Source organism: Ostrinia furnacalis, unplaced genomic scaffold (assembly GCF_004193835.3).
Source record: "Ostrinia furnacalis isolate ACB-3 unplaced genomic scaffold, ASM419383v2 OfSCF0858, whole genome shotgun sequence".
Lineage (NCBI taxonomy): Eukaryota > Metazoa > Arthropoda > Insecta > Lepidoptera > Crambidae > Ostrinia > Ostrinia furnacalis.
Window position 1 is genome coordinate 1 of NW_021131097.1, and position 16528 is coordinate 16528.

At 37.5% G+C, this 16528-nt stretch overlaps 1 protein-coding gene across 1 annotated transcript; it reads left to right on the top strand.

Moving 5' to 3' along the window:
* Window positions 1-1156: 1156 nt before the first annotated feature.
* Window positions 1157-13993, top strand: LOC114350257 (F-box/LRR-repeat protein 4-like; the record flags this gene model as incomplete). Its single annotated transcript, XM_028300975.1, has 8 exons — window positions 1157-1333; window positions 3640-3792; window positions 8310-8436; window positions 10970-11125; window positions 11691-11856; window positions 12316-12501; window positions 13424-13493; window positions 13617-13993. Coding segments are annotated over 8 exons (1146 nt in total), but the record flags the coding sequence as incomplete, so codon positions are not given.
* Window positions 13994-16528: the final 2535 nt, after the last annotated feature.

Here is a 16528-nt window from a genome sequence, read left to right on the forward strand (position 1 = left end):
TAAAATGACGCAAATCGATAGTTAATGCTAAGCAATAAATAGACAATCGCCCATTAGGCCAAGGTTGAGTTTTTTACCTAACTACCATTAATATTCAGTAACTTATGGAACGTACGGAAATACGGAACGAAAATGTAAGTTTGCGTGTAAAACTTACCAATTAATGTTTCTCACGCCTAGTTGTCGTAATACTTAGTTGTGTTAAAATGCTTGGATTATTGTATCACTTAAGAAAAGAAGAAGGGACTCAGTTAGAACTCAAAATTGATGGTGTTGGAACTCCTTGGTAGAGCCGATAGTCGTTAAGTTGCTATCGGTCAATACAAAATTACATACTACTCTATTTGTGAGACAGCTAGACTCCTCTATAAAATATTTAACAGCTGGACTTTTCTATTTTTTTATGATTTCTGATCTTTTCATCCTCATTAAAGCAAAATTACTCCCTTTTCTATCAAATAGGTTTATCTTAAGTTCTTTTTTTTTACGTTATAGCGGAGATTAAGGCAAAAGATTAGCATTCTATTTTTAAGTGTTTGTAATTTTTTAAACATAGAATTTTAAAAATAAATTATCGCTTCTCGATTGCTGTAGCGTTAACGATAGCGATCACGAGATCACGTTCAAGGCTGCGTTTACATAACAACAACACGGGCCGGTCTTCGATTGCATTTTTAATTGCATCGTTGTTTACTGCCGTGTTTTGTTTTTTTTTTTTTTTACTAAAAAGGTCGTTGCAGAAAAAGATAACAGAAAACATTTAAATATTTGCTGTGTTCTTTTGTTATTATTCTCCGGTGAACAATTTTATTTCGCTCTTTTTATCTTTTACATTTAATTTTTAAATAAACACGCCAGTTTATAAGTGCGTTTGTAAATTTATTTTAATTTATTATTTACATTAATGCATTAAAAGTGCTTTAGAAAATATAGAAAATATAGTACCTAAAGTGGATCTAGGTACTATATGAAATATAATGAAAAGATTGCATTGTTTCCACTAGTAAAGTATTCGCCCCATTACGTCTCACGCTTTCAGTATCTGGCAAATACATTTTAAATAATATACTTAAACAATGTGAATAGATATAAAAAAAACTCCTTTCTAATTCCACGTCATTGCTTACTCTATCTTGTTACACACATCACTAATTAGCCGACGATTCTTCCTCACATCACAATCAACATTACACAAGCGCCTTTGTTCGCAGGCCAGTTGCTCAATCGGATCATGGCGTCGAATCTTCACGAGGCCGTGGTCCCGCCGACCGTAGCCGCGAACTTGAACCGTATTGACACGGGCCCACCGTTAGGGGATTTCCAGAAGCTGCCGGTAAGTTTTAAGGGTTATATTGTAATGTAGATTACTTATTTAAATAAATGTAAACTTCTTAAGGCCCGGTTTCTACCAAAGTGGACAGGAGATTAGAGATGTCTTTTCAATACTTCCGAACGAAGCTGAGTGGAGAGGAGATGTGGGAATACCGAAATCTGATTGCTTGTACAAAACACATCTCTTCTTGTGTCTTTTCCTCTTCGCTTAAGTGGAAACCGGGCCTTACGCCCGTATTCACAAACGATGCTTGCTTAAGTGAAGCAGAAAATCGAACGCACAGCGTCGAATAGAGCTTTGTGATTGGTTCGTGTGTCACCCTGTGCGTCCACGTGCACTGTGAGACCTCATAGTAATGTTTGTGAATACGGGCCTAACTCTCACCTACTAATGAGATTCAGGTTGGGTAGAATAGGACTACCCCCATTCTTCTCGTGGATGTCGTACCATTCGACTAAATAAGAAAATGTGAATATAAGGCCTCACCAACCCGTCTGGTCAGGGTGGGGAAGAAAGGCCAAATTCTTATTTTTTCTCTGGCGTCGAGAGGGTCGTGTTCTCATGTTCTTGCAGAGGAAACTAAATGACCGGATAGTGAAAAAACTAAGTTACCCATCTCAAACACCCTGTATGACCCATTATGTCGTTTAGGATCGCCCCTCCCACTAACAATCTGTTTATATCTAGACATACGCCGGACATCTCTATTTATATCTAGACAGCAGTAATCATAAACTATTTGACGTCTATGATGCACGGTAATAAATCCTCTGGTGGAAGCGCGCCAACCCTGACCTACGGTAACTCAGTCGTGTCACCATAGGTCTTAGTATAAAACATTCTTCACGTTTCTACGAATGTTTTTAAGTAGGAAAACTTTATTATATTTTTTATGAGGTTTTGCGTGTTTTACATCGCAATTTTGCTATAATTTGCAGAACAAGTGTGTATTGCGATAAGATTGTTTTACGGCTGAATTAATTTTGTGTATAAATCTGTAGTTTTATCTGACTAGCCTGAAATACACTAGGGAAAAAATGTATCCAGTATCTATTACGTGATACGACAACAATGCCCATTCCACACAGAGTTGCGCAACATTTTGCGAAACATTCACGCGATGATAGTCATGTTACTACAACCCGATCGAGCTAACCCTCGCTCTCGTACTATAGTCTATCCAATATAGCTTGATTAGAATGACAGCTGCCCTCAAAAGTAACGACATAACTTTGTAGTAGCGATCAATGAGAGCTAAATATTGGAGGACAAGAAATAATTCACGTCTGACCTACAAACAATATTTTTGACGACAGTGCTTCCAATAAAAATGTTAATTTCGTGTAAATGCAGCGTTAAATTACACCAATAAGTAGTAATTCGAAATTATAAAAATCAAGCTAGAGTATTAACGACGTCTCTACAAGGTTATCTCGAGTTACAAAAATGTTAGTGATGGGACATATCGACAAATGTCATATTAAATTAAAACTATTTTTTTAACATATTGAACTAAATTTTTTTCTAACAAATTTTTTAACATATTTAAGTCAAGTTATAAGTTTTTCTAAATGTTCACTATTAAAAATGAAAAAAACATTTCATTATTAAATAATCAAACATCGGAAATTAATCACCGGTAATTTTTTGGGTATTTATAGCACCGTTGCTCTAGAAGAGATGCCCACAGCCCTCTAGCGAGAGGAAAAATCCACCGAAGAACACTGATGATAATGACTACGACTTAGGTTGTACACCCTTGACATGAATTTTAAATTTTACTGTCTTTAAATTTAAATTATAATTGTCATTTTTATGAATAAAGATATGAAGAAAAATTGGGTGCATTTTTTTATATCATTTTTTCGAAAACTTATCGATACATCTATGTGAACCGTACGAAACATACCCATCACTAGTCACATTCGTTTGACAGCTGTCATTCTAATCAAGCTATTTTGGATAGACTATAGAGCGTCAATGTGACGTCACGGCCGCCAGATGCGCTTGTAGTTAACTCCATCAGATTGTAGTTCGCACGCCGTTTAACATTCTACGTTTTTGTCAAATGAAATCGAAGGTGATAATAGAGGGTCGTGTTCCTGTAGTGGGTACTAAATGTACGGTTCGCCGAAAAATCGCTCATAGTAATTTCCTCGTTACGATATGCACAACATGAAATGATCATAATTATGGTGTCCTCACTTTAAATGTATGCTATGCTGATGAGGGATGGGTTTACTCCGAAGAGTGCTAAATAAAACGGCATAGTTTGGGTGCTACTCATACATTGATTTATTTTCCAGGATGAAACAATACTATGCGTGATGAAGTATTTGGACATACAGTCGTTGTGCCGATGCGCTCAAGTGAACAGGCACTTCAACAGGCTCGCATCGGATTCCATTCTGTATCGCAGCATCGATCTTCGGCCATATTGGCATTGTGTGCAGTCACAGGTGAGAATAGAATCAAAGGTTGACTAGGAAAGAATCAACTAAGTTCGCCTTAGTTTTCGTTTCGTAACATAAACTATGAATTTAGGTTTTTAAATTTTTGGATAGCTTTTAAGCTTAACTTCGTTTCAGCCGAAAGACGTCCACTGCTGGACAAAGGCCTCCCCCAACGATTTCCACGACGACCGATCCGAAGTTTAACTTATGAATAAATTATTCCGAAATCCAACAAGCAACAAAATAAGTTTTGCTTCTTTTGATGTACACACTTATTGTTTTATAAAAAATTTCAAAATACTACCCAATCAATTCGCATTGGTTGGAAGCACAGATAAGGATAGATGCAGCATGTGTCAAAATTTGTATGAAGCCGAGCGTGCCACTTTTTAAACGTCATTAGTGTCATTTTAGCGAATTTTAGTGATTGCCGCAACGTAAAAGTAATCGTATCATCGTACTGCATGCGAAAAGTCATCGAATGATATCGTGTGACTCGATTCAAAAATTAATTAATTCCGATAAAACTGATATTTTGTTATATTTATAAATGATTTTGTAGCGGTAGACGTTATTCTACAATTCTACATTATTAATTTGCAAATAATATTTTTGTTGTGCCTAATGTTTATGAAAGTAATGATAGTTATTCCATTATGTTAAATAGTACTACTAGTAATTCATACTTAATTCCATACTTTTAAATATCCTAGTAAGTAAATGACCTACTTTCATAAAATAAAGACTATTTTACTCAAGCTTTTTATTTTTAAATGTAAAAATGCGTAGTTTTGCCAATACGTTTTTTTTTTTTCATAAAGCTAAGTCAGGTACCTAGTTTTGAAGATATTTCTAAACGACAAAATCTCGGGCGTCGTATACATACATAGTAGTAATAGTGAATACTGCGATCACTGACCTAACTTCTTGATTTGTATATTTCGACGTTATACAGTGCACTCTGTATTCCGCGATCACTGATCTAACTTGTTTTATAATTCTTCTTCTGCTACTTTATTCTAATTAATTACATATTTGTTACTCGTTGCTGTTAATTACAATTCTCAATCCGTAAATAATTTCTTCTCTCTACCGTGTTCGTACTACTGTCCTCGTAAAATCATCGTATCCGATTGTTGTAATCGGATTACATGAACATCACTCGACCATGTATGTCCATTTGGACATATCGGAATGGCACGCTTTGACTAGCAACTTGNGCAACTTGCTGTATCTACTCTAATCCATATCTGTGGTTGGAAGTTAATAGGACCGAAGCCAGAGGCATGCATTGATGACTAACAGTGGATTGAAGTATGATAATATTCATTCATTATGTACCGTCAACAGCTTGTAAAATTATAAATATTATTTGCAAAACAGATCCTAATACAACTACATAAGATGCCGCCGTTTTTAGCGTCGTCTGTATTTGTATTAGATGGAAACTTCTGTCACGTGGATCCGCTTTATTTGGGAATTCGTTTCGACATTGTTTGGACTGTGTCCTTGACATTCAACTACACGTGTGTATTACATTTCATTTATTTCTAATGGATATTACAAGAGTCAGTATTATGTGGAAATAAGGTGATTTCATATCGCTACAAAGGTTGATCGGATTGTGAAGTTCATATTTTTATGGATTGGGTCTTTTCCCGGTCTTATGCCTTTACATTGTTGTAACTTTAGATTATTACTAGCGGCCGCCGCCCGCGACTTTGTAAGCGTGGACCCCGTTTTACCCCCTCAGGGGTGGAGTTTCGTAAAAGTAGTCCTATAAGGAACCTACCTAACTTTCAAGTCTGTAGGTGTTATCTTTTATAGTTTCTGAGATTTCGTGATAAATCAGTGAGTGGTATTCCGCGATTATAAAGTCTTGACATGTTCCATTGTTATGATAATATCTCCGTCATTGATTAGTTGCCAACTTTTTTGACCTTATGACTATGTCTGATAATGCTCATTATCTCATAGCCTCACGTGAATGCCTCAAGGTCTCGAACATTGAATCTTATGTTCTTCAAAACAAGACTATTTTTGGCAAAAAAATCCATCTTAAATAACATATAGCTGACTGTTTTACAAAGGATTATGCAAATAAATACGATAAGCGTATTTAAATAATAGTCTTATTTAAAAGTTACTCGTTTTGAGCAAAATAAGTTGCACTTTAAAGACTAAAAAAAGCAGACACATTAAACGTTTTTTTTTACAATCGATTCCTATTTCGAACGTCTCGATGACTCTTTTTTTTAAACCAGTTTAGAGAATAAAGGTTAAATTAAACCCGTTTAATTTCGAGATAAAGTGGTTTGTTTGGAATCATAGAATAGCATGTAAATTAAATTATAATTGTTCAATTCATTATACAGCATGATAAAAATGTCTGATCCGTTCTGGGTGCTTAAATGCACTTTTTGTATGACATCATATAAAACAAAAAAATAAAAATAAATTATGACAATGGTGGGTCGTTACATTTACCGTGACTTGGCCTCCATTCGGGTGTCTATTTACTCAATATTTTTATAGATTCTGCGACAGTTATAACATAGTATACGAGGGCGGCACTGAAAATTTCGGGAATCAAGGAAGTGAAAGAACATTACTATACTCAACATCAAATAAACCGCACCTTCCGCGACGCGAACTTTAACGATTTTCTTCTGACACAATCATAGTACCCCAACAATATTGGTGTTATTTGAAAGCTCAATAAATATCCTTACAGAAAAACACATTTAATCTATATATATAAAAATGAAACCCGTTTCGCGTTGTCACGGCATCACGTGTGAACGGCTGAACCGATTTCGATAATTCTTTTTTTTTAATGTTTGTGGAAGTCCAAGGATGGTTCTTACGGAAAAAAATATTAAGAAAATCTCTACGCTAAGGCGGTACGAAGTTCGCCGGGTCAGCTAGTTTCTTAATAAATGATTAACATCCCAACTAATATTATAAATGCGAAAGTAACTCTGTCTGTCTGTCTGTCTGTCTGTCACGCTTTCCCGCTTAAACCTCGCAACCGATTTTGATGAAATTTGGCATAGAGATAGTTTGAGTCCCGGGAAAGAACATAGGATAGTTTTTATCCCGGTTTTTGAGACAGGGACGCGCGCGATAAAGTTTTTCTGTGACAGAAAAATTCCACGCGGGCGAAGCCGCGGGCGGAAAGCTATATACCATAAATGTGACTTGAAAAAATACCTCACTTTGGGCCCACCCATGGGATCAATGAGACCAATTTTTATGGTTATAAAACCAAATAATGATCTCACGTGTCCTCTTTAACAGATGGATAGCGATTAATCCCAACTTAACAGTTTTATTGCCATAAAAGTTGGCTCTAGCGTAACTACCTATTTTTTGAAGAAGTGACTCTGGATCCTTCTAAAGACACATTTTTGGGGTAAAAACCTTTCCTTTAATGAAATGAAGGTTAGAACTAGGCTTTTAAATGGTGCCAATATTGGTGGGAAGTAGGGATGCATACGTTTGAAAATGCTTGTCGCGGGAGGTGCGATTTATTTGATGTCGAGTGTATTTAAAAATGTATTTATTGCTTTTTAAAGTATTCTCCGCGATATTTGACACATTTTTTCTATACACGAAACCAATCATTGAAGCAACCATTGCATTCGGAAGTTTGGGTCTCCAAAATGACCGTTTTGTAGGCGTCCACAGCTTCTTCAGGTGATGAAAATCTCTGACCACGCAATTTATTCTTTATTTTAGGGAAAATATAGAAATCATTAGGGCTTAGGTCGGGGCTGTACGGCGGATGGACTAATAATTCTATGTTTTCTTGCTCTAAAAACTCTTTTGTTCAGTGCGCGGTGTGAGAACTCGCATTGTCGTGATGGAGGATGATGCGGCGGTTGCAGTTCTCTTTACGGAGTTCAGAAACGACCTGTGGCAAACAAATGCTAGCATACCATTCTGCATTAACCGTTCTTTGTCCCCCAAGAGGAATAGTCGCAACATGGCCGGTTTTGGAGACAAACGTGGCCACAAAAAAAAAAAAACAATGCCTTTGCAAATTGCGTTTCTATGATTGCTAGTTTAATTGTCGACACATTATGTAGCTTATATTGATGAGTTCATGGTGTTTTACATTGTTATTTTCAAAGTTAAAACGCAATATGATTAGGGGCCAGTGGGTCTAAAATACCGAGGAAATTGTATGTTTCTTATCTGCTTCATAATAAGTCCAGACAAACATAGTGTGAACCAAATATTAGGGATATTTGCTTCTCTACGTCTGTAATACTGTCTGTAACGCTTTCACGCTTCACGATTTTGGTGAAAGGTACAGACATAGTTTCAGTTATGGCCAAGGACATGGGATGGTATTTACCCCGGTTTTTGAAATATTGTAGCACGATAAAGTCTATATATTTTCTCTGTGACAGACAAAATTTTACGAGGGCAAAGCCGCGTCCTAAACCTAGTGATATATAAAATGTACATTTTAGACCCATTGCAATTTTTGTTTTGATTATTATATTTAAATCAAGGTAACATTGTTTCACAGTTTGCTACGAGACAGTGGGGCGGAATTAACACATCTTAGGATGAATTGCTGCAAATTCGTTGATAACTCGGTGCTAAGAGCTATTATTGACACTTCTACTAGTTTACAAGGTTAGTTAAATATTTGTTGTCTTTGTTGCTATTTGGTTTTTGTCAGTATTAGATTCGTTCGTTCGTTTGAGCCGAAAGACCTCCCCTGCTGGATAAAGGCATCCCCCAATGATTTCCACAAAGACCTCAAGTCAAAAGTCTTTGACCAGTGTGTGTTGCCAGTGATAGTATACGGACTTGAGACGTGGTCGCTTACTATGGGCCTCATATGAAGGCTCAAGGTCACCCAAAGGGTGACGGAGCGTGCTATGCTCGGAGTTTCCCTGCGTGATCGAATCAGAAATGAAGAGATCCGTAGGAGAACCAAAGTGACGGACATAGCCCGCAGAATCGCTAAAATCAAGTGGCAGTGGGCTGAGCACAAGCTCGTAGAGCTGATGGCCGCTGGGGCAGGAAAGTTCTTGAGTGGCGACCATGAACCGGAAGACGTGGCGTTAGCAGGCCTCCCACTAGGTGGACCGACGATCTGGTGAGGGTCGCGGGAGGTACCTGGATGCGAGCGGCGCAGGACCGTTTTTGTGGAAATCCAATATTAGATTACTCTGTGGATATTGTAGTAGGTACAGAATGAAAACATTTTCTAAATAATACCAACGATCTGATTCAAAGATGTTGAATATGAAATGCTTCGTATTACTTTGAATGTTTTACTTCATGATTTATACAGAATAAATAATATTGATTAATTCGTCAGTAAAGGATCTGTCACACTGGATGCGGTCTGCGTCAAAGTAAACGCAGTCCGCATTATGTATGAACTTCAGAACTTATAGAATGTGGCAAATCCTTAAGACTCAGATATTCAATTTAAAGAACTTTATTTTTTTGCCAGTAAAAATGTGTAAAGGGTTTTACCACAGGTATGAAACTTATACAGGGTGTTACTTTGCATTCTTGCCATATTTACAGAGGTAACTATATTACTGATACTGAACACAAATCCGTTAAAAAATAATGCCCGAAAATTTTGATTTTTAATTTTGAACATTTTATTTTATCGACAATCTGTTAAACACATCACTAACTATCGTAACGCAAGCACATCACTTGTTAGCGATGGCGATGGAGACTTTTTTACTTTTTATTGTATTTTGAAATATCTATTGCAATCTATTGTCTTTAAAATGTCTTTTTGACACTTGTAAAAAACTGAGAAATCCATCAATCACAAAAATCACGTTATAAATAATACAAAAATGACTGAAGTGTACATACATTCAAACAACGAATAATTTAATCAAAATGGTGCTTGGAGTGTCTGCAAGACGACTTAAACGAAATGCTTGATGACGTACCCTTAGCGTTACACCAAATTTTAATGCTCTACTAGCAGCAGGATGGTGCTCCCCCACAATAAGGACGTCAAGTGCGCGAATAATACGTTTGGTGAACAGTGGATTGGACGAAGGGGTCCAGTAGCTTGGCCACCACGATCCTCGGACCTAACACCAATGGACTTGAAATGACCTGGTATGCGCAGAAGAGATAAAAAGTGTAAACGTGTTACGTGAAAGGATTGTTTCAGCGAAACTGTGAGACAAAACGTTTATGTGTTGCGAAAACTAAAGCGAAATACCTACGCTTCGCCGTGCCAGACTGTGCCTTCATCAGAACGGAGGACACTTTGAATACTTGCTTCGCAGTACGTAAACTTTGTAAGTAGGAACTCATAAATAAATGATTAATTGTGAATAAGGTGATTTCATTTCATACTTAATTTATTAATTTGTAAAAATAGGGAACAATTTATAAATTAATTAAAAGCCTAATATTATTACGTACCTATTTTTGACGGTTCTAAACCCGTAAAGTAGAATCTGAGAGTAGAAAGGAAAATCTAAAATCAACTGAAGAGTATTTTAAAATAATTATTATGACCGGATAAAAAGGCTGGTACCCAGAGCCATAAACATCACAGATTAATAAGAACTAGGCCACGCCCATTAGGTTTATTCCACTTGCACCTGTAGAAAGTGCGAGACAAAATTGGTTTATTCCAATTTGTACTGCAAAACCAAATTTACTAAAAACTCAGTGTACTTTCTTTATGGGAGTCTCATGTTTATCTTAAATAATAGGTATTGGTCCCTACTTTTATCTCTGTGAATATGGCAAGAATGCAAAGTAACACGGTGTATAGGCAATACTTGATATTGTTTCTATTCTCATTTACCATAATGACGTTGCTATATTATTTTTGATTATTCTATTCGCAAGTACTTACCATAGTCTGTAGCTAATGTTTAAAGTGTGTCATCATCAATAGCCCTTTACAGTCCACTGCTGGACTATGAGCCTCCTCCACTATAGTAGAGGGTTTTGCCATAATCCCCACGCTTGGCAGGCGGGTTAAAGTGTGTATCAGTATGTAATATTCGAACTCTACTTGTCATTGGGTCATGAAGCGTACATGCAAATTTAGATATTATACTACAAAAACAAAGACTGTTTTTGTCTGGCGACCACAAGACATGAATACTGGCCATTTTGAATTATTTCATATTTTATTCTAATCTTTAACTTTGAATTACAGAACTCTGTCTGCGGTCTGTCGTTGGCTGTACAGACTGGATGTGCCTCTCTGCCTTGAAGAAGCTGAAACGCCTGGATCTATACAGAACTAATATAACAACTTCTGCAGCGGTGGCTATTATCAGATCTAATCCGGGGCTGCAGCATCTTAATGTTGGTACGCATTGGATTTTGTTTCTTATTTCTATAGATTTAATGTATTATTTATTTTGTATGCTCTTATACATGCAACTAGCGGCCGCCCGCGACTTCGTACGCGTGGATCCCTTTTTACCCCCTTAGGGGTGGAGTTTCGTAAAATCCTTAGCGAATGCCTACGTCATAACATATACCTGCATGCCAAATTTCAGCCCGATCCGTCCAGTGATTTGGTCTGTGCGTTGATAGATCACTATGTCAATCAGTCAGTCAACCTTTGAGTTATAAATATTTAGACAAAGGTGGTGTTGTTCGCACATCTACAAGAGCGAACACTGCCTGTGGTTTGTCGACTGACTTTGGTTGTGTGAGTCAAGTCAATCAGTTTATCTCTACAACTTGAGATTTCTAAACCGTGTCTTTCTCACTAATAGAGATATGTTTGTAAATTATGTTCACTGCTGGACAAAAGCTTCCCCCAAGGATTTCAATAACCATCGTTCCTGTGCTGTCCGTATCCAAGTACTTCCCACGACTTTGACCAGAAGTCCAAGCCTAACTAATTTTTAACATACAATTTTCAGGTTCATGCAAAATGATATCAGCAATGGACGAAGTGGCGATGGAGTTAGGTGCAAATTGCCCTGACCTGATTTCAGTTGACTTCTGGAAGTCGTACTCGCTAACTCCGAACGGAATCAGGGCGCTTGGAAACTGCAGGAATTTGCAGGAACTGGATGTTGGCTGGTGGTATGTAACATTACTTGAAATTGTAATATTCTTCGTCGATCGAAGGGTGGAAAGGGAGTGCTTTTTACTCAGTTAATGAGTAGCATTGGTTGAAAAAGGCTTTGCCAGCTAACTATAATTGCGTGTAGCATACAGACATCGTTACTTCTTGCTCACTAAATATCCGGCTCGAAGGATCATCTTAAGGTATAGAAGTTTCACCAAAGAATTAGAGTTGCTTACTCTCTGTAAACGCAGATATTGTTTGTAGTCTAATAAACTGCGAGATATATTTATTTTTACTACCTAATTGTACAACAAGATGCAATAAATGAATATGAATCTGCTATCTATAACGGTTATTACTTTTTGCTATATACCGGCTCGAAGGACCATTTTTATTTTTTCTAAGGGTTTCACAAAAGAGACTGTCCTCTTTGTATAGAGTAAATAATAAACAAGAATCCATTTCATTTTCAGCCTCCAAGCGGGCGGTTCAGGCGAATGGCTAGCGTGGTTATCAGGCGGAGAACTTCGCAAACTATTCCTTGGGGCACTCCGTGGCGTGTGCGATAGAGACTTGCGAGCGTTGCTGCCGAAAGCACCCAGGCTGGCCCAGCTAGACTTGCTCGGCGTTAGAGCGGTCACTCCGGACATCTGTGACGCGTGAGTAAATAATAATAACCTTAGATATTCTTCGCAAGCTGTTCCTTGGAGCACTACGAGGCGTGTGCGATAGGGACTTGCGAGCGTNGAGGCGTGTGCGATAGGGACTTGCGAGCGTTGCTGCCGAAAGCACCCAGGCTGGCCCAGTTAGACTTGCTCGGCGTTCGGGCGGTCACTCCGGACATCTGTGACGCATAAGTAAATAACAACAACCTTCGGTGTTCTTCGATGGGAGCACTACGTGGCGTGTGCGATAGAGACTTGCGAGCGTTGCTGCCGAAAGCACCCAGGCTGGCCCAGTTAGACTTGCTCGGCGTTAGAGCGGTCACTCCGGACATCTGTGACGCGTAAGTAAATAATAATAACCTTGGATATTCTTCGCAAGCTGTTCCTTGGAACACTACGAGGCGTGTGCGATAGGGACTTGCGAGCGTTGCTGCCGAAAGCACCCAGGCTGGCCCAGTTAGACTTGCTCGGCGTTCGGGCGGTCACTCCGGACATCTGTGACGCGTGAGTAAATAATAATAACCTTAAATATTATTCGCAAGCTGTTCCTTGGAGCACTATGAGGCGTCTGCGATAGGGACTTGCGAGCGTTGCTGCCGAAAGCACCCAGGCTGGCCCAGTTAGACTTGCTCGGCGTTCGGGCGGTCACTCCGGCCATCTGTGACGCGTAAGTAAATAATAATAACCTTGGATATTCTTCGCAAGCTGTTCCTTGGATAGTGTGCGATAGGGACTTGCAAGCGTTGCTGCCGGTCGTCCTTTGGGTGACCAACCTTCTTATAATGTCTGTAGTAAAAAATCACGGCTCCGTAACATATTATGTCATCACTTCAAACATACACTGGTCAAAGACCTCAAATAAATGTTTACGTACTTCCTTCTGGACTTAAATATAATATATTTCTTTAATTTACAGGATCTTAGCTGAATGTCGAGAGCTGCGGCTATTGGATGTCAGCTTCTGCGATCAAATACACGAATCTCAGGTGAATAAACATTATTTTATTTTTAATTTTGCAATTTTTCATTTGACAACCCACACCAATTTTAACTATTAGTGGCTTGCTAAAGGAAAAACGACCATAAAGACTTGATTTTCTCTATTCCAGGTTCTGGAATGGCGTGAGCAATATCCCCACGTTAGCATCAAACGATCTTTCCAATCTGCTAACCTGAACACAGCGCCCAATCCGCTATTCTTGGCCCCTAGCTTAGAGTGAACGTAAGTGGTTGAAGTTTATATTAAGTGAGAACTGTAGGTTACAAGGAAATTCTATTTCACCTATACCTTGACATGAAACTCTTGTTAGTATAAATAACATTGAGCTAAGACACTAAGGCTGGGTTGCACCATCTTACTTTAACTTTGACAAACGCCAAAAATCTGTCAAACTCCATACAAAAAACACCGGCTATTGTTATAGTTACGGAAATAATATAGTTAGTTGGTGCAACTCAGCCTAACAAGCTATCAAATACGTCTACAGACAACATAAAACACCTGCATAAAATTAAGAGCAACTATTAGGTAAAAAACAAGGCAAACTGTTAACTGTTAATTGTTAACCGGTCTCCTTTATTTTATGCTTAAAAAGAAGACTATTTAATAAGCTATGTTTGTAGATGATAGAATAGTCACCAATAATCTAGAAAGGCAATATTATTCAGCGTCTTTGTGATGTATACGCATTTACTTTTATATTGAACTTTAATCCGAGCTAATAAAGTTAAAAATAGTGTGGTAGCTTCCCATTGCCTTTTGTTAGTTTGTCCCGGTTTAGTTATAGAGTAGCGTAGTAAGTATTAAAACCTAACTAAGGTGACATAGGACAGTGTTTTGTTCAGTTATGTTAAATTACAAAATCTGTTAAGCCTTTCGCTTAAACTTCAATAATAATCGACAATAAGCTTCATTTAGTAAGCTATATATAACAAGCATATCCATGATTTATAAGCATTTTTATCTGTCGCATCGTTTATAGTCATAAGAATCGCTTTCTGGACCATAATTTTAATACATACATCCTTAGATATTAAATTCGTAAATGTAGGTTACTCGTGAAAAGTCACACAGCCGTACGCAAAATATTTTCTTTTCAATAGAAGACCGGACTGAATTTTATCATAAAAAGGACGTTAATAAATCGTGTATGAAATTGATTTAATTTTCATGAGAGGGTCATTTACCATCACTCTCATGAAAATTGATCACAAGTGATGTCAAACTTTGATATTTCTCAAACATTCTCTAAAGCTTGAGCCACACCAACGCGTGCAGATAGCCATCGCCGGCGCGATCAAGGGCCAATGACAGGTCGCGCGACCTATGACAGTTCACGCGACCTGTCATTGGCCTTCGATCGCGCCTAGGGTTGCCAGGTCCAAAATCACAAAAGCCGGACTTTGTGCTTCATATGGCCGGACATTTTACCCTAAAAGCCGGACATGTGACGGGGGGGGTGCAATTAGTGTCAGCTCATGAGTGAGTACTATAATCATCGGTTGCTAACCAACAGCCTGATGCGTGCGTTTCATATGATTATGTGGCTCAACTTAAATAAAAAGCCTAACAAAAGCCGGACAGGCCGGACAAGGCAATATTTGGCCGGACAAGTCCCTAAAAAGCCAAACATGTCCTGCCAAGACGCCTGGCAACCCTAATCGAGCCGGCAAAGGCGATCTCCACGCGTTGGTGTAGTTGAAGCCTAACGTGATGCAGAATTTTGACAGCTCCTATGATTGATCGTATCTAGTCTCTTTCAATGTCTGAGATCTTCGTAATTATTATTCAAGTTTAATTTATGTATTGTGATTAAAAAGCAAAATTTGTCCAAGAAAATTTACCTTGGATGAATTTATGAATGGAAAATGTGTGTAGATATTTTTGAAAATTTTCACTGTAAATATATTTTTGATGTCTACTATACATAATATTCTAACAACGTACAACGATTTAACGTCAATTAAATAAATAATCATATCAAGGATGTTCGGGATAAAGGGTAATACAGATACTTTCCCATGAAACGGATACTGGAGAAATTGAAAAAAGACATATCTAATGCTATGACGTAGATATTTTTTTCTTGCATTAATAAATAAGATGGATTCATCTCTTTATATCTTCGTAGGATGTTGCTAATATTAGAAAGGACATAATGACTGTTTTTTTCGGTGGTATAATCTCAATTTGTATTTAAATAGTCCAGTGGACAAAAAAGGTGTCACACAACTATTCGCCTACGCCGCAAAGGGGCGAACATTTAGTTAACGCAAGAAATTTAGTTGTATACAGAAATGCTCCATTATTCAGGTACTATGTCGGTATAATGCCTGTACAATAATGGTTTAATTTCATTAGAGGGGACGTTAGCCCAGTTTCGTATTAATCACAAAAAATTCTGAGTCAAAGTGTCAAGACTTTACTGATCGACATTTCATATTTTCATCGTGTCACACAATACACTTGGCTTTAAGAAAACTAAATTGACGAACTGATAATTGATAATAATATTTTTGATAGTCAATATACGAGTATAATATTAATAACTTTAAAAAGTTGTTTAAAGCATAATACATTCTAAAGTCATTTATTTTTTTTTTTGATCAACCCATTTATTTTTGTTGAACTCAAAACTATATTGGCATGAGATCTAAAAATTCTGAGAAATTGGCTTTAATAGTGCAATATTATTATTTTTAAATTAAAACATTTTAGGTTACATTCATATTTCATAAGATCCACTATATTGAAAGACTGACTAAAAATTAATTTTATCTTAAAAGTAACTCAAAAACTTTTAAAAAAATCGGTGCAATGATCTATTTGCATTTATAACCATGGCAATTCTAATGACACTTATTTGAAGTGACAATATAATGGCACTAACATTAGTCGGCCAGCACATAAACTGTCCATTTTTGGCCCGCCATACATGGACAGTTCGAGCAGTTAGTCAGTGATCAACAAGTTTAAAAAAGTCAATTGGTAAATTGGTAAAATGTATGAAATTACAATTTA